Source organism: Somniosus microcephalus, chromosome 4, assembly GCF_052327205.1.
Source record: "Somniosus microcephalus isolate GS21.2 chromosome 4, FLI_Smic_1.0, whole genome shotgun sequence".
In the NCBI taxonomy this organism is placed as follows: Eukaryota; Metazoa; Chordata; class Chondrichthyes; order Squaliformes; family Somniosidae; genus Somniosus; species Somniosus microcephalus.
Window position 1 is genome coordinate 242,907,240 of NC_140990.1, and position 23,504 is coordinate 242,930,743.

Below are 23,504 nucleotides of genomic sequence, written 5' to 3' on the forward strand. Positions count from 1 at the left end.
CTGCACCCGTTTACCTCGATGTCCACCATTGATTTGGATAGCGGGTGCGGCCTGGTCTGGTCCACCGTGACCGATGCCACTGTAGGGCCCTGATCGAGACAAGATGGCGTCCACGCTGTCTGCTCATAAGATGGCGGACCCCACGAGGTCGGGCAAGATGGCGTCCAAGATGGCCGCTCCCACGGCGCGCACGTGGCGGTGGCGGGTTTTCCGGCGGTTGGTTTTCCGGCGGGGTTCCCTCTGCACACCTTCCCGAAGTGCCCCTTCTTACCGCACTTAAAGCAGGTGGTGCCTTTCGCTGGGCACAGGTTTCTGGTGTGCTTTGGCTGCCCGCAGAAGTAGCAGTTGGGTCCCCGACGCGTCGCGGCTGTCGTAGGGCTTCTGGGGGGAGAGCGGGGCCCCGACGGTGTCGGGCTGCCGGGCAGGGAAGATGCCTTCCAAGATGGCGGCGCCCTTGGTGCACACGTGGCGGCGTGGATGGCGCGGGCTGAAGAGTAGGCGTCCGAGTTTCTCTGGGCCACATCCAGGGATCGCGCGGTGTCCGCAGCCTGTTTCAGGTCCAATCCCGTTTTTTCCAGCAGTCTTTGCCGGATGTAAGTGGAGCTGAGGCCTGTGATAAAGGCATCGCGAACAAGCTCATCAGTGTACACTGCGGCTTTTACATCTCGGCACTTGCAGTCTTTGCCAAGCATTTTCAGGGTGCCTAGGAACTCCTCCACCGATTCCCCAGGTCGCTGTGCGCGAGTAGCGAGCAGATGCCTAGCATACACCTCATTCGTAGGCTGCTGGTAATGCGCCTTTAAGATGTCGCAGGCGGCCAGGTACGTGTCGGCGTCTTGGATGAGGGGGTAAACCCGGTGGCTTACCCAATTCCGCAGAATTCCGAGTTTCATACTCGCAGCGTCCGTAGCGTCTTTGACGGCTGCGGAATTGTCCAGGAAGAATTCCATACACATAAACCAGTGTCCGAAGCGTGCTGATGCGTCCGGAGCATGCTGATCCAAATCCAAATGTTCGGGTTTCAGGAGTTGATCCATTGTGTTGAAAAATAAGTTAATAAAATTGATGTGCCTCTGGTGGACCTGTACTGCCAGTGGGAAAGGACATATCCAGGGATGGTGATGGAGGAGTCTGGGATGTTGGCTGAAAGGTATGATTCTGTGAGTATGACTATGCCAGGATGTTGTGTGACTAGTCTGTGGGACAGCTCTCCCAATTTTGGCACAGGTCCCCAGATGTTAGTGGGGAGGACTTTGCAGGGTTGACTGGGCTGGGTGTGCCTTTGTTGTGCCTTTGAGGCTTCAAGGGGATATAGACAGGCTAAGTGAGTGGGCAAGAAAATGGCAAATGGAATATAATGTGGAGAAATGTGAAGTTATCCACTTTGGTAGGAAAAATAGAAAAGCAGAGTATTATTTAAATGGTGAGAGATTGGGAAATGTTGGTGTTCAGAGGGACTTGGGTATCCTTGTACATGAATCACTGAAAGTTAACATGCAGGTACAGCAAGCAATTAGGAAAGGTATGTTGGCCTTCATTACAAGAGGATTTGAGTATAAGAGTAAAGACTTCTTACTGCAATTATATAGGGCCCTGGTGAGACCACACCTGAAGTATTGTGTACAGTTTTGGTTTCCTTACCTAAGGAAGGATATATTTGCCATAGAGGGAGTGCAACAAAGGTTCACCAGACTGGTTCCTGGGATGGGGGGGATTATCCTATGAGGAGAGATTGAGTAGACTAGGCCTATATTCTCTAGAGTTTAGAAGAATGAGAGGTGATCTCATTGAAACATACAAAATTCTTACAGGGCTTGACAATGTAGATGCAGGGAGGATGTTTCCCCTGGCTGGGGAGTCTAGAACCAGGGCCCACAGTCTTAGAATAAGCAGTCGGCCATTTAGGACTGAGATGAGGAGAAATTTCTTCACTCAGAGGGTGGTGAATCTTTGGAATTCTCTACCCCAGAGGGCTGTGGAGGCTCAGTCATTGAGTATATTCAAGACAGAGATCGATAGATTTTTGAATATTAAGGGAATCAAGGGATATGGGGATAGTGCAGGAAAGTGGAGATGTGGTAGAAGATCAACCATGATCTTATTGAATGGCGGAGCAGGCTTGAAGGACCAAATGGCCTACTCCTGCTCCTATTTCTTACGTTCTTGTGTGTCCGGATCCAATGCCTAGGCTGATTTTATTCCTGTTATACATATTCATAACATTTTTGATACAACTGAGTGGCTTGCTAGGCCATTTCAGAGGGCGGTTAAGAGTCAACCACATTGATGTGGGTCACATATAGGTCAAACCAGAAAAGGAGGGCAAGTTTCCTTCCCTAAAGGACATTAGTGAACCATGGATAAGAATTTCAGTGCTGGAGAGCTGAGGTAGATATAGAATTATAGAATCATAGAAAGTTACAGCTTGGAAGGAGGCCATTTCGGCCCATTGTGTCTGTGCCGGCCAACAAAGAGCTATCCAGCCTAATCCCACTTCCCAGCTCTTGGTCCATAGCTCTGCAGGTTAGAGCATCCCAAGTGCACATCCGAGTACTTTTTAAATGTGGTTAGGGTTCCTGCCTCTACCACCCTTTCAGGCAGTGAGTTCCAGACCCCCACAACCCTCTGGGTGAAGAAATTTCCCCTCAAATCCCCTCTAAACCTTCCCCCAATTTAAATCTGTGCCCCCTGGTTTTTGACCCCTCTGCTAAGGGAAATAGGTCCTTTCTTTCCACTTTATCTATGCCCCTCATAATTTTATATACCTCAATAAGGTCTCTCTTCAGCCTCCTCTGTTCCAAGGAAAACAGAACCAGCCTATCCAGTCTTTCCTCATAGCTAAGATTCTCTACTCCCGGCAACATCCTTGTAAATCTCCTCTGTACCCTCTCGAGTGCAATCACATCTTTCCTGTAATGTGGTGACCAGAACTGCATGCAGTACTCTAGCTGAGGCCTAACTAGTGTTTTATACAGTTGAAGCATAACCCCCCTGCTCTTGTATTCTATGCCATGGCTAATAAAGGCAAGCATTCCGTATGCCTTCTTAACTACCTTATCTACTTGGCCTGCTACCTTCAGGGATCTGTGGACATGCACTCCAAGGTCCCTTTGTTCCTCTACACTACTCAGTGTCCTACCATTTAATGTGTATTCCCTTTCCTTGTTAGCCCTCCCCAAATGCATTACCTCACACTTCTCCGGATTGAATTCCATTTGCCACTGTTCTGCCCATCTGACCAATTTATTGATATCTTCCTACAGTCTACAGCTTCCTTCTTCAGTATCAACCACACAGCCGATTTTAGTATCATCTGCAAACTTCTTAATCATACCTCCTATATTCAAGTCAAGATCATTGATATATACCACAAAAAGCATGGGACCTAGTACTGAGCCCTGCGGAACCCCACTGGAAACAGCCTTCCAGTCACAAAAACACCCATCAATCATTACCCTCTGCTTCCTGTCTCCGAGCCAGTTTTGAATCCAACTTGACACTTTGCCCTGGATCCCATGGGCTTTTAACTTTGTGAGCAGTCTGCCATGTGGAACCTTATCAAAAGCCTTGCTAAAGTCCATATACACTACATCAAATGCACTACCCTCATCTACCCACCTTGTTACCTCCTCAGAAAATTCAATCAAGTTTGTCAGACACAACCTTCCCTTAACAAAGCCGTGCTGAATATTCTTGATTAATCCGTGTCTTTCTAAATGAAAATTTATCCTGTCCTTCAGAATTCTTTCCAATAATTTTCCCACCACCGAGGTTAGGCTGACTGGCCTGTAATTACTCGGTCTATCCTGTTCTCCCTTTTTAAACAAGGGTACCACATTAGCAGTCCTCCAGTCCCCTGGCACCACACCTGAAGCCAAAGAGGATTGAAAAATGATGGTCAGGGCCTCTGCTATTTCCTCTTTTGCTTCGCTTAACAGCCTGGGATACATTTAATCTGGGCTTGGGGATTTATCCACTTTTAAAGCTGCTAAACCCCTTAATACTTCCTCTCTCTATGTTTATTTCATCTAATATTTCACACTCCTCCCCCCCCCGATAGCAATGTCTGCTTCGCCCCTCTCCTTTGTGAAAACAGATGCAAAGTACTCATTAAGAACCCCACCGACGTCTCCCGCCTCCACACACAGATTACCCTCATGATCTCTAATAGGCCCTACCCTTTCTTTAGTTATCCTCTTACTCTTAATATATTTATAAAACATCTTTGGGTTTTCCTTGATTTTACTTGCCAAGAATTTTTCATGCTTTCTCTTTGCTTTCCTAATATCATTTTTAATTGCACCCCTGCACTTTCTGTACTCCTCTAAAGATTCTGGAGTATTTAGCCCTCAGTATTTGTCATATGCCTCCCTTTTTTTCTTTATCCTACCCTGTATGTCTCTAGACATCCAGGGGGCTCTAGATTTGTTAGTCCCACCTTTTTTCTTTAGGGGCACATGTTGCAGAGGTGAAAGTAAGTGGTCTTGGTGATGGATAGGTTGTGGTAGTTAAAGTGCAGCTCAGTCAAACAGTGTTGAAATTATGGACGGACTGGTTCAGCCAGTAGTGGGCAAGAGGCTGGAGTCAGTGGCAAGTTATTGGAGTTTGTAGCAGGGATCAAAGATAGTGGGCTCAAGCTTAGAAAAAGAAAGGTGTACAGACAGTTTAGATTTTCTTAGTTTGCATTGAGGATGGTGAATATTTGGAAAAATGGGAGAATTTAATAGGTGTTTAAGGAGTGGGCGATTTGAGGGGTATTAATTTTTGGGACCAGCCAGTTGGACCCGACATCTTTTTCAGTGATGTGCTTTCCTATGTAAAATGTACTGTTTATGTTCACAAAAGCATCTGTAGAAACTCGCCATTGCGGTTTGTTTCAAATGTCCAGCTGAGTGCTATAACAGTTAAGAGGGAATTTTTTCTTGGAAGCTTCAAATGTAACATTTCCAATGGGAACAGTATTCTATCTTACATGCTTCAGGAAAACGCTCCCACAGCAGCAGGAGATTTGTAATGTTTTAAAAAGTACTGTATCTTGGGAATTAAAGAGCAATTTGATTGGAAAAGGAAAAGTATTAGGCTTAACAATCTATGGATAGTAATACTTGAAATCTTACTGAACAGAAAGTTGCAAACTTTGTACAGTTAGCAAGCTGACTTAATAGTTTGATTTGTTAGGAAGGGATCAACAGGAGAGGTGATCATGTCATCTGTAACCTCAATTATAGTTAGACAAATAATTGCAGATAGTCTGTATGTGAAAATATTCTGAAATGGTCTTGTACAAATGCTTCACAACAGCAACTGCCGGTGGGACAGGACATACCCAGGGATGGTGATGGAGGAGTTTGGTACATTGGCTGAAAGGTAATATTCTGTGAGTATGACTATGTCAGGCTGTTGCTTGACTAGCCTGAGCAACAACGCTCCCAAGTTTGGCACAAGAACTCAGATGTTAGTGAGGAGGACTTTGCAGGGTTGACTGGACTGGGTGTGCCTTTGTCGTTGTCGTGTCCGATTCCGATGCCTTGGTCGATGCCATGTGCCGATGTCCAGTTTTTTTTCTTATACTTTATCATAGCTGTTTGATATAACTGAGTGGCTTGAGGCCATTTCAGGGAGTAGTTAAGAGTCAATCACATTGCTGTGGGTCTGGAGTCACATATAGGCCAGACCAGGTAAGGACGGAAGATTTCATTCCATTTTTACAACAATCCGGTAGTTTCATGTCTACCATTACGGATATTAGGTTTTTTATTCCAGATTTATTTAAATAACTGAATTTAAATTCCCCAACTGCTATGGTGGGATCATGTCTCCGGATTATTAGTACAAGCCTCTGGATTACTAGTCCAGTAACATAAACACTATGGACGCAACTTTATCAATGGAGGCGGGTTGGGTGCGGGTCAATGGTTTCCGGCTTCCAGTCCCACCCCCAGCTGCATCCGGCCCACAGACGTGATTTTTGCCTTGATTGACCTTGTTAAGCCCAACCTGCGGGCTTGCCAGCCAATTAAGAGGAAGTGGGTCAGATGACGTCACTTGATGACGCGCCATCTGTTGGTTTCCTTAAAGGGACCAAGCACAATTTTTTTTGACAGTTGGTTTCTCAGTGTTAGACAACATTGAGTTGCTGCAAACACTGACAATCACTGCACAAAGGTGACCTCTTGCACCCCGACTCTCCAATGACTCCCTCCATAGGCTGGAATAGATGGCAGCTGCAGGTGAGGTGATAGAAGCGATCTGTCACTGGTGAGAGAGGTTCTCCCAATGAGGTGGCACTGGACATGAATTTAAAGGTTTGTAACCAAAAGAAAAGTGTAAATGTATTAAAAATGCAGTTCCCAACATTTTCTTTCCTCTGAGACTCACCAGTGCAACATTGGATCCTTTACACCACTTCTGCAGCTGTCATCAATCCAGAAACATTACAGCAGACTCACAACACACCACACTTACCTGGCGTGGTGTCCGGACGTTGGGAAACCTGAGCCAGAAGTGGCAAAATTCAAAAATAGCCTGTCAACTACTAGCAACTACCTGTTAATAGGCAGGTAATTGCCTTTAATCCTCTTCCCACTGCTAGGTGTCGAGTCCATTCATAAATCGGGGACCCGACACGTGGGAAAATTGTTTGGAGGTGGGTTAATGGTGGGATCGCAACCCGCCATCAATCAAAATGATTTTAACCTTTGACCTGCCTCCAAACCCGCCTTCTGAGCACTGTCAGAATCCAGCCCTATGCTCCTGTACCCAGAGTGATTAGAAGTCAGGTATCTCAAGAGTGCACGTCTACGCTTGGGAGTGATTTCAGGGAAGAAAGCTCAAAGGGTACAGGTATTAATATATGGAACAAAGCTACGCTTGGGAGTCACTACAAGGGAAGGAAACTCAAGGGTAAACTGTGAAACAGAAGTTTTAACGTGAAATGAAACATTTGAGATCCCTTCCATATTATATTTTATTTTATAATGTGTACTTTAAAATGCATGACATGGTCTTTATGACTTTTGTTCCATATTTTTCTGACTGCGAGTGTCATTGTTCGTGGCCAGCATGCCATATTCTTGATGGGTGATGTGTGCTTCATCTTATTGATGAGTGATATGTACTTCATATTTTGGGTGGGTGATGGTGTTTACACTGAAGAATTAACAATTGTAGTATCATTACTGGCAAAACAACAGCCACAAAAGTGGCAGCTCTGTACTCATCAATGCAGCAGCATTCAACAATAAAAGTCACAGGACCTTCTATAATGTCCTTTCCCTGTTGTTACTAATCTAACTGTTGACCTTGTTTAACAATCATTGGTACAACAACCTTTGCGGTTTAATAAGAAAATTACTGATTAAATTCAGTCAGATTATTAACTATGCTTAAAAGTCGTCTGTAAAGTACAAGTACAGTGCTTCACCAAATTGATCCACAACTACCCTCACTATGACAACCAATTACTTACTGACAAAGAACCTATCAACAGCCTAGTGTACATCTGGTTTCAGGTCCAACAAGTTGCATTATTCTATTAATAACAACAGAAAATGCTGGAAAAACTCAGCAGGTCAGGCAACATCCGTGGAGAGAAATTTGAGTTGACGTTTCGGGTCGAACCCTTCTTCGACCCGAAACGTCAACTCAAATTTCTCTCCACGGATGTTGCCTGACCTGCTGAGTTTTTCCAGCATTTTCTGTTGTTATTTCGGATTTCCAACATCTGCAGTATTTTGCTATCGTGCATTATTCTATTACTGTAATTCAGAGGTGAAATAAGTAGCATGTGTAAATGTAGTTTACAACGTTTCTGTATGGACCTTAGACCTGCTGTCATCCCTAATAACTTATACAGTGCTGTGATATTTTCATACTTCAGATCATACTATTTAATGTTATACAATAGCATGCATTCTGACTGTAAAATCAGATCTAATCACACAACTTTAGGCATTCTGAACCTAACTTTAGGGTTACCACTGTTTTTTTTTAAAATGTGCCAATTGGAAAATTTAGGCTATGGTGTATTTCTTAAAGGAGGAAGGAAAGTCATGAGGAATACAATTTATTCAAAGTACTCCTCTATTTCATATTGTAAAGATATTGGCCTGTATTTTCCGATGCCTACGGGTGTGTAAGAGCTGTGTACACACCTGTAGGGACATCGGAAATGCGGGTTTCAGGCATGCGAAGCGCATGTGCTGAAAACTGGCATTTCCGATCTGTCAAGAATCCTCTTGACAGATCGAACACCTGCCCTGGAGAAGGGCCTCTGCGGGTGGAGAGTTCTGCTTTCTGCAGAACCTCCACCCACTGAAAACCCTTAGAAATCTTACACCCAGTAAAGGCAGGCATAAGGCCTGCTTTTACCAGCATAAGAGTTTTAAAAAAAAATTTCACTCAATTATAATTTTAAAATACTTTTAAAAAAGGTAAGTTTATTTTTAACACTGTAAAAAAACTTTAATTTTTTTTTCAAAAAATTAAATTTTTATTTAAAATATTTATTTTAATGTAATTTTAACTCATTTTAAAAACGTGATGGTTTTTTAAAAATGTATTTAATGTTTTAGTGTCTTTTTTCAGTGATCCCCATTCATACTTTTGACAGGTCTATGTCAAAAGTATGAAGGGGGATTCCCTACTTTCATTGGCTCGCCTGGCCCACATGATCCTAGGGATGCGCATTTCAACTGTGGAGAGGCCCAGGATAGGAAATGGCCAGACCTCGGGAGCCCTCAGGTAAGAACGTAGGTTTTTTTCCGATAGGAGGCATTCACACGCAGGAAATTACAGGCCATAGATGTAACAATATTGATTGATTTTCTAAAAACAAGCATCAAATTTCTCAACCGCACCAGGCCTCCTCATTAGAATATTCTGGTGACATGACTGGGTGAAAGTGCTCTAGAGTAGCTCCATTGAATGCTATAGGAGTACACTTCAAATCATCCTTTGAATCTATTTGAAGCACATGACCTTGGGAAAACATAAATCTAGCTGCATTTATTCATTTATATAGCTAATATAAAATGGGGGGTACTTTGAACAAAGAGTAGTCCTTCCTCATTAAACAGTAATGAATGCTTAGGTAGACTGTCTTGGTAAATTGCAGCTAGTCTAGACAATTGATTGATGAGACTAAAGCCCCAGTTTTTCAGTAATGGGAAATCTAGGATTGGACTGGCCCAATGTGCAGGCATGCTCGTGCCTGCAGCACAATCAGCTTATTCTGCCCAATTTTCTGATGAGAAAGCCACCTCCTAATTTGAATAGGGCATAGGCACTTCAAAACTTAGATGGAGACTGCAGAATCAAGTATGGCATCATCTCTTAAAGGACTGCAGCTAGCTATTAAAGAGGAAGTTGTAATGGGTAATTGATTACAATGGCAGAGTGGAGATTTGTAGGCAACAGTGCTCCTTTTAATGCTAAAGAGTTGCAGGTATTGTTGGAGGACGTGCTACAAAATGAGATTGCCCTTCATGGGGCTGAAGACCACCCACCAGCAATAGTACCGGTGGAATTAGTAATGAAGGGAGACCACTACTCAAGCCCATGTAGTTAACCAAGCTTGACCATTGCCTGCAAATGAGAAAGAGGTTAACTGGTATCAGGAGGAATGCAATGGTAAGTATGCTCCTCCCATTTCTTGTGGGACTAGTAAAATGTCAGCCCACTCTGCCTAACAGAGGCAAATCTTGCTTCTTTGGTCTCATTTCTTAAGGGGACAAAATGTGGTTCATAAATTTGTTCCATCCTCAGGATCCAGGCCATGGTCCTAGCCTGGACTCCAGGAGGGCTCCACACCACTGCCGATGCTATACCAAGTCTTCTGAAGGCCAGGCAACTCTTGACAGTGGGGATCTCTGCTCCTCGTCCCATCCCTTCCTGTGTAAGGGTAGGCAGCAGAATCAGCCCCTTAAAAAGTTGCATCTGGGTTCCGGGATAATTACAGCCCTTCTGGCACACTCAAACCACAGTTACTGTGGAAGTGCACCGGAAGGACTGAGGTATTTCGGCCCTGAGATATCGTATTAAGATTTCTCCTATCAACAAACAAGCATGTTTGAAACTGGAAGATACCAATCAGGAAAATTGTGTAGTGAAACATCTTAAGGTTTCTTTCCTTAAATGTTTTGATTGAAAAATAGAAATATCACATTGAAAATAGTTTAAAAAATTAATACTCTGCCTTATTAATAGTTTGTCTTTTTGGAAGTGTATTGTCTCGAGCTGTGTGCATTTAGTGTACAATTGGGTAAGCAAACCTGAAATTATTAGGCTGTACAAGCCTTGAGAAAGGTTAAAGATGAGAAGAAATGTTCGCCGCCCCCCAAAACACACACACACACACACACATACAGGATAGTGGATATGTGGAATAAACTCCCAGAGATGTCAATCAATTCTGGGTCAATTGGTACCTTTTAAAAGAATTGATAGCTGTTGAGAAATACCCGGATACTTAACAATACTGCTTGATTTTGTTTTCAGAGGAGTTCAATGAAGGAAATTACTGTTCGCTAAAGTAAGGGATCAACACTTAAGGGAGCAAAGCCCATATTTGCACTCTTGATGGAGTGAGCTTGATGGACTGAATGGCCTTTTATCACCCTGGATTTTTAATTTTGCAGCTTTTGACTGGATTGTCCAAGCTACTTCTACAGCAGCAGTTCTACTCTATCAAGCCATAAGAATCATTCAAATTCCAATATTAATTTATATATATCAGCCCTCCTCTCACACCCTCCTGCCTAAGGATCATAATCCCACATCTCCACTGGCAGTTCTTTCCAGTGAAAACAGAAGTAAAATATTATAATGGCACTTGTGCCTCAGCCAGGCAGCTTGTGAAGATAAAGGGGGAAAAATTGGGTGGTGTCCCTTTTGGGACGCTAATGTTGCCAGGGTGCTAATTTTAGCCCCCTCTCCCCCGGGATAATGTTAGCGTCCCTTCGCCGGAAATTCATTAGTAGCGCCCCAAGCAGGAGGTGAAGCACTACTGGAAGCACTCCACCTCCTTCTTGGGGTGCTACAACTGAAGATCACGGCGCTACGTGCAACAGCGCTGCATGCGTCAGCACGTAGCACCGCGTCACTGCAGGCCTCCTCCCCTGATTAAAGGGGAGGGGCCTAGCACTGCACGCACCAGGGCCTTGCTAGACCACCGGGGAGCGGGGTGCCGTGAAAACAGCCCGGCACTCGAGAGGAAAAAAGGGGAAGGGGGCAGGTGCTGGCAGTCGGCCCAAAAAAAATGGCCGCCCGACACCTGCCCCTTTCACTAGCGCCGCCGCCACTGCAAAAATGCCCCCCTGACCCTGTTGGACATATCGTCTGGCGATAGGTCAGGGGGTGCAAGCAAAGTTTGTGGCCAGGGCGCAAGTGGGGTGCTGCGCATGACTGAATTTTGTGGGAGGCGTTAGCGGCGCCGCGCCCAGGCGCTAGGGGATTTGTACCCCGTTAGCACCCCCGGGGGCACTAATGAGAGGCGCAAATCAGCCCAAATATTCCCCCAAAGTGAACAAAAACAAAGGAAAAGCAAAAAGTAAAGATACGGAAAAGAGAAAGGGGGAAAAAAGACAGCGAAAGAGAGGAAAATTACAGAGACACACAAGTATATTACTAATATATATAATGTTTATACCGCATACAAGCAGGAGCCATGTTTCCATTCTCTGTAGAGTTGGGGAAAGCAGATACTGAACCACATACAAGGAGCAGTGTTCACTGCCCTCCCACCACAAGTAAGACTTCCTTGTGATTGAAATCAGCTAACTAGATAGTCAGGGTCAGGTGTTTACTATCATTAAAATGTGATGGCACAGCAAACTATTAGAGTTGTTTTTGACGTTAAAGGTTTACTGTTTTCGGCGAGGTTTTGCACCAGCTGCTTTCGTATTACAGCCAATTCCATCCTTCCAGTGTGGCTACTTCTTCCAGATGATTCCTGTGTGATGTTCATAGCTTGCCAGTTAGACACAACAAAATATCTCCCATATATGGCTGGCTGAAAATCTCACTGTTTGGATTTACCCAATGTTGTTAGAATTGTTCTTTCTGTGACATGATTGCTATTACTAAATAGGCAGTTGTACTATGTAGCCAGAACCTTACACTCAAGAATTTTGCCTGCTTTGAAATAGGGCCTTTGATAAACAGACTTTTTAAACATTGAACATTTAGAAACTTGGAGTGGGAGGGGGAGGATCCAGTTGTCGTGGTCCATGTTGGTACCAACGACATAGATAAGACAAGGAAAGAGGTTCTGCTGAGGGAGTATGAGCAGCTAGGGGCCAAATTAAAAAGCAGAACCACAGGGGTAATAATCTCTGGATTACTACCTGAGCTACGAGCAAATTTGGCTAGGGTAAATAAAATCAGAGAGTTAAATGCGTGGCTCAAAGACTGGTGTGGGAGAAATGGGTTTTGCTTCTTGGGACACTGGCACCAGTACTGGGACAGGAGAGAGCTGTTCCGTTGGGATGGACTTCACTTGGCCAGTGCTGGGACTAGAATCCTGGCGAATCGAATAACCCGGGCTGTAGAGAGGGCTTTAAACTAATTAGTGGGGGGGAGGTTTCAAGAGAGCGAAAAATAAAAATGTCAGCGGAGAAGGCAATACAGCAAGGTAGCAGTGGGGGAATTAAAAACCAGAGCATGTCAGGAAGGGACAGAATATATAAAGATAAAGGTAAAGTAGTAAAGGGGGTAAAAGCAGAAATAAATTGTCACAAAACATATTTAAAAGTTCTTTATCTGAATGCACGCAGCATTCGTAACAAAATAGACGAGTTGACGGTACAAATAACTACACATGGGTATGATCTGGTGGCCATTACAGAAACATGGTTGCAAGGTGACCATGACTGGGAACTAAACATCCAGGGGTATTTGACTATTAGGAAGGACAGACAGGAAGGAAAGGGAGGTGTGGTGGCTATGTTAATAAAGGATGGAATCACTGCAATAGTGAGAAATGATATTGGGTCAAAGGATCAGGATAGTGAAACAGTTTGGGTGGAGATAAGGAATAATAAGGGAAAAAAGTCACTAGTGGGCATAGTCTATAGGCCTCCTAACAGTTGCAACTCTATTGGTCAGAGTATAAATCAGGAAATAGTTGGGGCTTGTAATAAGGGAACAGCTATAATCATGGGAGATTTTAACTTTCATATTGACTGGACAAATCAAATTGGGCAGGGCAGCCTTGAGGAAGAGTTCATAGAGTACATTAGGGACGGGTTCCTTGAGCAGTATGTTACTGAACCAACCAGGGGGCAGGCAATCTTAGATCTGGTCCTGTGTAATGAGACAGGATTAATAAAAAAATGTCCCAGTAAAGGATCCCCTTGGAATGAGTGACCATAACATGGTTGAATTCCAAATTCAGTTGGAGGGTGAGAGAGTTGGATCTCAAACCAACATACTAAACTTAAATAAAGGTGACTATGAAGGTATGAGAGCAGAGTTGACCAAAGTGGACTGGGAAAATAGATTAAGGTGTAAGACAGTACATGGACAGTGGTGTACATTCAAGGAGATATTTCACAACTTTCAAGAAAAATATATTCCACTGAGGAAAAAGGGGCATAAAAGAAAAGACAGCCATCCGTGGCTAAATAAAGTAATAAAGGATAGTATCCGACTGGAAACAAGGGCATATAAAGTAGCCAAATCTAGTGTGAGGATAGAAGATTGGGAAGCATTTAAAAGCCAGCAAAGAATAACTAAAAGATTAATTAAGAAAGGGAAGATAGATTATGAAAGTAAACTAGCAAAAAATATAAAAACAGATAGCAAGAGTTTCTACAGTTATATAAAAAGAAAAAGGGTGGCTAAAGTGAATGTTGGTCCCTTAGAGGATGAGACCGGGAAATTAGTAGTGGGGAACATGGAGATGGCAAAAACGCTGAACAAATATTTTGTATCAGTCTTTACAGTGGAGGACACTAAAAATATCCCAACACTGGACAAACAGGGGGCTATGGGGGGGGGAGCTAAACACGATTAAAATCACTAATGAGATGGTACTCGGTAAGATAATGGGACTTAAGGCGGATAAATCCCCTGGACCTGATGGCTTACATCCTAGGGTCTTGAGAGAAGTAGCGGTAGGGATTGCGGATGCATTGGTGGTAATTTTCCAAAACTCCCTGGATTCAGGAAAGGTCCCAGCAGATTGGAAAACTGCTAATGTAATGCCCTTATTTAAAAAGGGAGGTAGACAAAAGGCTGGAAACTATAGACCAGTTAGCCTAACATCTGTGGTTGGTAAAATGTTGGAGTCCATTATTAAGGAAGCAGTAACTGGACATTTGGATAAGCATAATTTAATCGGACAGAGTCAGCATGGTTTTATGAAGGGGAAGTCATGTTTGACAAATTTGCTCGAATTCTTTGAGGATGTAACAAACAGGGTGGATAAAGGGGAACCAGTGGATGAGGTGTTTTTGGACTTCCAAAAGGCATTTGACAAGGTGCCACACAAAAGATTACTGCACAAGATAAAAAATCACGGGATTGGGGGTAATATACTGGCATGGGTGGAAGATTGGCTATCTAACAGAAAACAGAGAGTTGGGATAAATGGTTCATTCTCGGGTTGGCAATCAGTAACTAGTGGAGTTCCGCAGCGGTCAGTGCTGGGACCCCAACTCTTTACAATCTATATTAACGATTTGGAGGAGGGGACCAAGTGCAACATATCCAAGTTTCCCGACGATACAAAGATGGGAGGGAAAGCAGTGAGTGAGGAGGACATAAAAAACCTGCAAAAGGACATAGACAGGCTAAGTGAGTGTGCAGAAATTTGGCAGATGGAATATAATGTTGGAAAGTGTGAGGTTATGCACTTTGGCAGAAAAAATCAAAGAGCAAGTTAGTTTCTAAATGGAGAGAAACTGCAAAGTGCTACAGTACAAAGGGATCTGGGGGTCCTGGTGCATGAAACACAGAAGGTTAGTATGCAGGTACAGCAGGTGATCAGGAAGGCCAATGGAATCTTGGCTTTTATTGCAAGGGGGATGGAGTATAAAAGCAGGGAAGTCTTGCTTCAGTTATACAGGGTACTGGTGAGGCCACACCTGGAATACTGCGTACAGTTTTAGTTTCCATATTTAAGAAAAGATATACTTGCTCTCGAGGCAGTTCAGAGAAGGTTCACTCGGTTGATTCCGGAGATGAGGGGGTTGACTTATGAGGAAAGGTTGAGTAGGTTGGGCCTCTACTCATTGGAATTCAGAAGAATGAGAGGCGATCTTATCGAAACATATAAGATTGTGAGGGGGCTTGATCGGGTGGATGTGGGGAAGATGTTTCCACTGATGGGTGAGACTAGAACTAGGGGGCATAATCTTAGAATAAGGGGCTGCCCTTTCAAAACTGAGATGAGGAGAAACTTCTTCACTCAGAGGGTTGTGAATCTATGGAATTTGCTACCTCAGAGAGCTGTGGAAGCTGCGACATTAAATAAATTTAAAACGGAGATAGTCAGTTTCCTAGCTGATAAGGGAATAAGGGGTTAAGGGGAGAGGGCAGGGAAGTAGACGTGAGTCTAGATTCGGATCAGCCATGGTCCTAATGAATGGCGGAGCAGGCCCGAGGGGGCCGTATGGCCTACTCCTGCTCCTACTTCTTATGTTCTTATGTACAAATGTTTTTTTGTCCAGGTGCTGGGGATGTACCTCCCGTTCTGTGGAATTGCGATCTCAAATGCTCAACTGTTTGCTGCTTCCAGAAAGGAGTACGACAGGAGCAGGGTAAGTAGAGAGTGTGCCACAGAGGCGGCATGCACTTAATTCCAGCCATTCTTTCCACACAGCCTTTACCATATCCAGTGTGATGCTGACTGCAAGTTCAAAATCGACAACTGTCTTAACGAGAGCAGTTAAGTTGAGTCAGGCTAGAATTAATCTTTGCTTTAAATTATTTTACTTTAAAGAAGGGCATGCCATCCCTCTCTTTTTCTCTCCTTTTCCCCCTTATGCAGATCTCACCAAATCCCATAACTCTTACAGTCGAGATTGAGGATAAGTGATGTTCCCCCAAGTCTCCACCAATACTTACCTTCATCTGGCCACAACATTGACCTGGCAATGACTCTCCCTCTGGTGAGGTGATTGCCCTTTGCATTACATTCACATGGCAGGGTGGGGGGATTGAAGCTGTGCCTGGGCAGTGGTGCTTCACCATACTGCACCACCTGACTACCTTTTGAATCTGGTTTTGAAAATTTGACTTGATGCCCATTGATTCACTTAGGAATGGTGGGACACAAAGATAATCTTTGGGATTCAAAACCTATTAGCTTGGTATCTTTGGGAAAATTGTGGAGTATTTTATAAGGGGAGGAATTTAAGAGAATCTAGCAAGAGAGTGGCAATGAATAAAACCAAATAGGTCATAAAAAGGCAATGCCTCATAATTTGCTGGAATTCTTTGAGGATTTAACAAAATAAGTAGATGAGAGTAAGGTGGTGAATATCATACATCTTAGACTTTCCAAAAGCATTTAATAAAGTTTCCAAAAGGGCATTTCTGGCTAGAGAGAAACCTGTTGGGATCTGATATAAAATTATAGACTTGATAATTAATTAACTAGGAAATCATTCTAATTTATGAAGCTACAACCAGTGGAATCTCCCAATCAAGTTCATAATATTTTTGATGGCTTTAATGAAAATATTAGAGGCAGACTGAATATTGCAGAGGACAACGTTATGTAGGAAATCAGAATCTTCCAAAGAGATGCACATTTTCAGAAATTCATAGCTGCTTATTAACTGAGAAACGAAATTGCAAATTATATTTAATATTGAGATACATATACGGTATGTAAATTAGTGCACTACACTGTGAGGTGTTCAACATTAAGTAAGGTGTCACAGGAGAAAAATTTGACAAGCTAGGTGATCAGATATTGATATGTTATCATTTGCATGTTGCAGAAATTACAAAGGCAAATAATCTCTGAATTATTGCCTGAGCCACATGGAAATTGGCATAGAAACAGTCAGATCAGGAGAATTAACACATGGCTATAAAGGGCTGGTGTGGGAAAGAGGGGTTCCTTTTCATGGAACACTGGGATCGGTATGTAGTCAGTAAGGAGCTGTACCGATGGGACGGGCTCCACCTGAACCGGGATGGGACCTGTGTCCTAGCGGAAAGGGTAAATAGGGAGGTGGCGAAGGCTTTAAACTAGTAAGATGGGGGGAGGGATCTACAAGGAATGAAACCCAACTAAATATAAACAAAAGAGGAAAGGAGAGCATAGGAAAGAATAAAGTAAGGGAGGGCATTGATGGCCAGGGAATAAATAGAGTTATAAAACAGGAGTATAAAAAGATGGTTAAAAATAAAGTGAGAGGAACTGCTATTAAAAATGAATTAAACTGCCTGTACAGCAATGCACAGTGTCCTTAATAAAATAGGGGAGCTGGAGGCAATAATACATTGTGAGGAACCAGACATGGTAGGGATTACTGAGACATGGCTACAGAAAAATCAGGACTGAGAATTAACCATTGTAGGGTATAACATATTTAGAAAAGATAAGAGAGGGAAAAAAGGAAGGTGGAGTAGCTGTATTTATTAGGGATAACATAATGGCAGTAGAAAAAAGTGATGCAGCTATCAGCAAGGCAGAAAAAGAATCCATGTGGATAGAGATAAAAGATAATAAAGGATTAATCACACTAATAGGGGTAGTCTACAGACCACCTAATAGTGGAAGGGAGGTGAAGGAAGAAATATGCAGACAAATTAGGGAAATGAGTAAAAAACATAGAATACTAATCATGAGGGATTTCAACTACCCCAATATTATTTGGACAAAAGAAGTAGATAAAGGGATAAGGGAATGGAATTCCTACAATGTGTACAGGACTCCTTTTTAACTCAATATGTAAAAAACCCAACAAGGGAGGATTTACTATTGGATCTAGTAATGGGGAATGAACCAGAACAGATAAGAGAAGTAAAAATAGGGGAACATCTAGGCAATAGTGACCATAATATGATATGCTTTAAGATAATAATTGAGAAGGACATAAGTATGACGAAGACTAGGGTAATAGATTGGAGAAAAGCTGATTTTGAGGGACTGAGAATAGCACTTGGGAAAATAAAGTGGACAACAATATTGGCAAACAGTGATGTAGAACAGCAATGGGAAACATTTAAAATGTTGTTCAAGAGAGTTCAGGAAAAATATATTCCGCTAAAAAACAAGAACAAGCTAAACACGAATGAGCCACCATGGATGAATAAAGATATAAGGGAAAAATTGAGGGTAAGGAAAGAGACATACATTAAGTAAATGGACAGCAAGGGAGAGCATCATAAGGGAGAATATGAAGAGATTAGGAGATAAGTCAAAAAAAACAATTAGGAAAGCAAAGAGGAACTATGAAATTAAATTATTAAGGAACATAAAACAAAATAGTAAAATATTTTACAGGCACATAAAAAGAAAAAGGAAGGTCAGGATGGGAATAGGGCCACTTAGGGATGGACAGGCAGTGATAGAGAGATAGCAGAAATATTAAATAATTACATTTTTTGAACAGGGAGACAGAACAGGTGGACATGACATTGGAAGATGAGATTAGTAATGAGATAAGTGCATTTAAAATAAAAAGAGGAGATATATTAAATAAACTAATCAAACTCAAAGAGGATAAAATACCTGGTCCGGACTAATTACATCCGCGCATTTTAAAAGAATCTAGGGAAGAAATAGCAGAGGCATTACTACACATATTTAATAATTCATTAGTAAAAGGTGTAGTGCCAGAGGACTGGTGGATAGCTAATGTAATACTTATAATTAAGAAGGGAAATAGAACATGTCCAGGGAACTATAGACCAGTCAGCTTAACATCGGTGGTAGGAAAAATAATGGAATCCCTACTAAAGAAGAAAATAGAAGAACATCTAGAAACCAAAACTATTATAATGAATAGTCAGCAGGGATTTCAAAAGGAAAATTCTTGCTTGACCAACCTCACTGAATTTTTTGAACAGGTAACAGAGAGAGTAAGCAAGGGTAATGCAGTAGATGTAATTTATCTAGATTTTCAAAAGGCCTCCAATAAGGTACCACATAATAGACTAATGAATAAGGTCAGAGAATGCAGAGTTGGGGGACAAGTAGCAGAATGGACAGCTAGCTGGCTTCAAGACAGAAAGCAGAGAGATGGGGTAAAGGGTAGCTATTCACAGTGGCAGAAGATGGGTAGTGGTGTTCCACAAGGATCAGTGCTGGGACCACTGTTGGTCACAATTTATATTAACGATTTAGACTTTAGAATGAAAAACACAATTTCTAAATTTGTGGATGATACCAAATTGGCCGGTGGGGGGAGGGGGGGGGGGCATGGTCAAGACTGAGGAGGACTGCAACAAATTAGAAGATGACATTAATAAACTTGCAGAATGGACTTATAATTGGCAAATGAATTTCGACACACATATATGTGAGGTAATATATTTTGGTAAGAAAAATAGGGAGGTCACATATTACTTGGAAAATACGAATCTAAATGGGGTAGAAGAGCAAAGGGATCTGGGAGTATAAATACACTCATCACTAAAAGTAGCGACACAGGTTAACAAGTCCATAAAAAAGCAAACCAAGCACTAGGGTTTATTTCTAAAGGGATTGAATTGAAAAGTAGTGAAGTTATGCTATACTTGTATCGAACCTTGGTTAGACCACACTTTGAGTACTGCGTATAAATCTGGTCGCCATATTATAAAAAGGATCTAGAGGCACGGAAGAGGATACAGAGAAGATTAGCATGGATGATACCAGAAATGCGAGGGTATACCTATCAGGAAAGGATGAACAGGCTGGGTCTCTTTTCTCTTGAAAAGAGAAGGTTGAGGGGTGATCTACTAGAGGTCTTTAAAATTTATGAATGGTTTTGATAGAGTAGAAACAGAGAGAATGTTTCCACTTGTGGGGAAGAGCAAAACTAGAGGCCATCAATACAAGATAGTCACCAAGAAAGCAAATAGGGAATTCAGAAGAAACTTCTTTACCCAAAGAGTGGTGAGAATGTGGAACTCACTACCACGGTGGTTGAAGCAAATAGTATAGATGCATTTAAGGGGCGGTTAGATAATCATATGAGGGAGAAGGGAATAGAGGGTTATGCAGATAGAGGTAGATGAGGAAAGACGCGAGGAGGCTCGAGTGGAGCATAAATGCCACCATGGACTGGTTGGGCTGAATGGCCTGTTTCTGTGCTGTATATCCTATGTAATCCTATGTAAATAGATTGGCCCAGAAATTCGGGTCGGGGGCTTCCCGCGGGTGCAAGCCCCCGACCTGCACTTACCTTGCGCGCCGGCAGTTGTACTGTGGGCCCCTGTGGAATTCCAATCCTGGGCCTGCTCCAGCTGCCGGCGCGCAGTGCTTGCATATCCCAGGGGCGCAGTTAGTTCGATGCGTCCCCTGGGATCACGTGGGCCATGGGGAGCCAATCGGAGCAGGGAATGCTCCATTCATAAGTTTGACAGGAAGAGCTGTCAAAACTTAGAAATACTACGGGCCCCAAAAACCACTAAATCTTCAAATAATTTTTTTTTAAATCACATTTTTTAAATAAACTATAAATTACATGAAATAACTATTTTAAACAATAATTTAAATTTTTGAAAAAAAATATTTTATTTTCTAACGGGACTAAAAATAAACTTACCTTTCTTTAAAGTATTTAAAAATAATAAACCTGTGGAAAAAATGTTTTAATTTTAATTAATTCACCACTTACCTTGTAAAAAGCAGGCCTTATGCCTGCTTTTTATATGTGTAAATTCTGCAGACTTACCTTCCCAGGAAAACCTGTAAAAAAAAAGTAAGTTCGATGCGCACGCGCAGCCTCTCCTGCACAAGCATTCCACCTCTTAACCCCTTCGTTCAGGGGAACGGAAGTGCCGGTTTCCCGCGCATGCAGGAAACCGGCACTTCCATTGGGCTTACGGGTGAGTACCCTGTGCGTGCTCACCCGTGGAGACCCGAAGTTCTGGGCCAATTTACTTGGCCCGGATCTTCCGGGGCCTATGACCACGTACGCGGTATGGCTATAAGTGCCCCGCAAGTTCTGGGTTTCCGCATGCGCATGCGTGAAAACCCGGAACTTGCGATCTGTCAAGAATCTTCTTGACAGATCCTCCGCACCCTTGGGAAATGGACATTCGCTGGCGGAGAGTTGGGCTATTTGCCCAACTACTGCCCAGTGAATGCCCGTGAAACTCTTACGCCTGGTAAAAGCAGGCGTAGGGCCTTCTTTTACCAGCGTAAGAATATTTAAAGAATTTTTTTTTAACTATTGAAACAAAAAAACTTTAACATTTGTTATGTTATTTTTAGCCCCTTTAAAATATTTAAATTTATTTTTCAAAAATTAAATTTTTGTTTTAAATGTTTAATGAAATTGTACTTTAATTAATTTTAAACATGTAATTTTTTTAAATTTCACGGTTGTATGTTTTGGGTGATTCCTATTAAGCTTATGGGGATTCCGTACGTAAATGGAATCCCCATAAGCATAATGGGAATCCCCTTTCTGATTGATTGGGCTGGCCCACGTGATCCCAGGGACGCTTGTGAACTGCAGGCGCCCCTGAGATACGTGCGCGTTTACGCATGTCTACGCATAGAGGCCCAAGAGCGCGAGTCTCCGTGGATCCAGGACAATCAGGTAGGTTCGTAGTTTTATTGTGATTTGGAGGCATCCGCCCGCGGGAAGCCTCCGACTGCAAATTCAGGCCCAATGCCTTGCGTAGTGTACACTTTCTGCATCACTGCACTTTGTTGATCAGTTCAAAGTAAAATTGCACCAAATCATAATTGAAGAGATAAGGAATGTAGAAATCAGAAGCAAGGAAGGGAGACAGAAAAATCAGTAGGCCTGAAAATACATTGAGCATCAACTGTTGTAAAACAGTGTAACCTCTGACACACCATGAGCAACATCATGGAAGATCTGCTGGTATCTAGAATATATTACATTTCTTGAGTTTTTGTTTGTCATGCCTATTTCCAGTAATAGTTCTGTACAATTAGTAATGCTTTTTTATATTACTTTTAGTAGATAGCATTGTAAGGTACTGACAGGTAATGCCTGTAATACCTATCTTGTTGTTGGATTCTTTTATGGCCTCTACTCCTTTGTGCAGCAATACTCTATTTTATGCTGCGTACAACTTCCACTGAGCCCTCGGGTCCCGGCTGCTCCAAGAAAATAACTAATTCTCCTGGCCTGTACTCCAGCGCTGCACTTTCTATCTGCTCCCTTCATTTTAAACTTGATATTTTTGGGAAAATGTATATTTTCCTCACAAATTAGTCATAAACTCCATTCCCCCTGCTGCCCTTTCATAAATAAATAAACCAATATTTAAATAAATAAATCAATGCTGCCCTCAGCTTTTAAATTAAATGGCTGATAATACCGATCTTAACAAAAATAAACATATCACTATAAATTTCATTCCCACAGCTGCCCTTTTATAAATTAGTAAATAAATGTCTGTGCCACCATCCTTGAGATAAACAAAAGCCAAGAAAATGCAGTCCCTCTAATCTCTCATTTCATAAATCATACCGATCTTAATGCCTACAAATTCCATTCCTAGTACTGGCCTTTAATAAATAAATTACCCCAATAACATTATATAATACTTAAAATGTCATGGCCTAGAAATTCAGTATAGCCACTTTTGGGGCGGTAAAGTCGGGCGGGCGCTAAAGTTAGCGCCCGCCGGAAAGTGGAGGCCACTTCGCCGAAATTCAGTAGCTTTGGCCAAGGAGTTTGGGCGAGCGCTGAAACTGGCGTTGCACTCCTATCTTTAGGCGCTAAGCCGGCGGTGCGGACTGATAACGCCGAGGCTGGGCGCAGCGCAGGTGCGGTCATGTTTTGATTGACAGCAGACACCCTGACGCCGGCCAGCTCTTAAAGGGGGAAGGGTCGACTTTGTCTGCAGCCACGCCCTGGATAGTGGAGCCCTGCAGCTAGGCCTGAACACTGCTGGTGGACCCAAATAGCGCCTGAAGCCATGCAGAAGGCCCGTGAATGAGCGCAGCGCTTCTCAGAGCATGCTTTGAGGGTGCTGCTTAGGGGGTTGGAAAAGAACAGAGAGATCTTGTGCCCGGACAGTGGCAAGAAGGCTCCCAGGAGGCAGTACAGGAGAGCCTGGAGTGAAATCGCCCAGAGGGTGTCAGCCAACAGCGATGTCCCCAGGACTGGTGACCAATGCCGCAAGAAGTACAACGACCTCAGTCGGTTGGTCAGGGTGAGTACCCTTTCCAGTGTCCTCCTCATCCTTGCATGTGCACCTCACATTATGGGCAAAGGGACCTCAAAGGCCTAATGGCCAGCCCTCCTCCCACAGCTATGGCACTGGCATGATCATCAATAGCACTCTCTGCACTTAACACACTGGCCAAGCTATTCGACCATGGGAGGCAGTGCACACAACAACAGGGCACC

General features: G+C 42.9%; 1 protein-coding gene across 1 annotated transcript in view; it reads left to right on the top strand.

The window, feature by feature from the left end:
- Positions 1-23,504, top strand: part of pde11a (phosphodiesterase 11a) — a 544,209-nt gene that overhangs the window by 224,729 nt on the left and 295,976 nt on the right. The window contains exon 3 of the mRNA XM_085986089.1: positions 15,672-15,761. Within this exon, the coding sequence (XP_085842215.1) occupies positions 15,672-15,761 (90 nt within the window). The remainder of the gene's footprint in view (positions 1-15,671; positions 15,762-23,504) is intronic.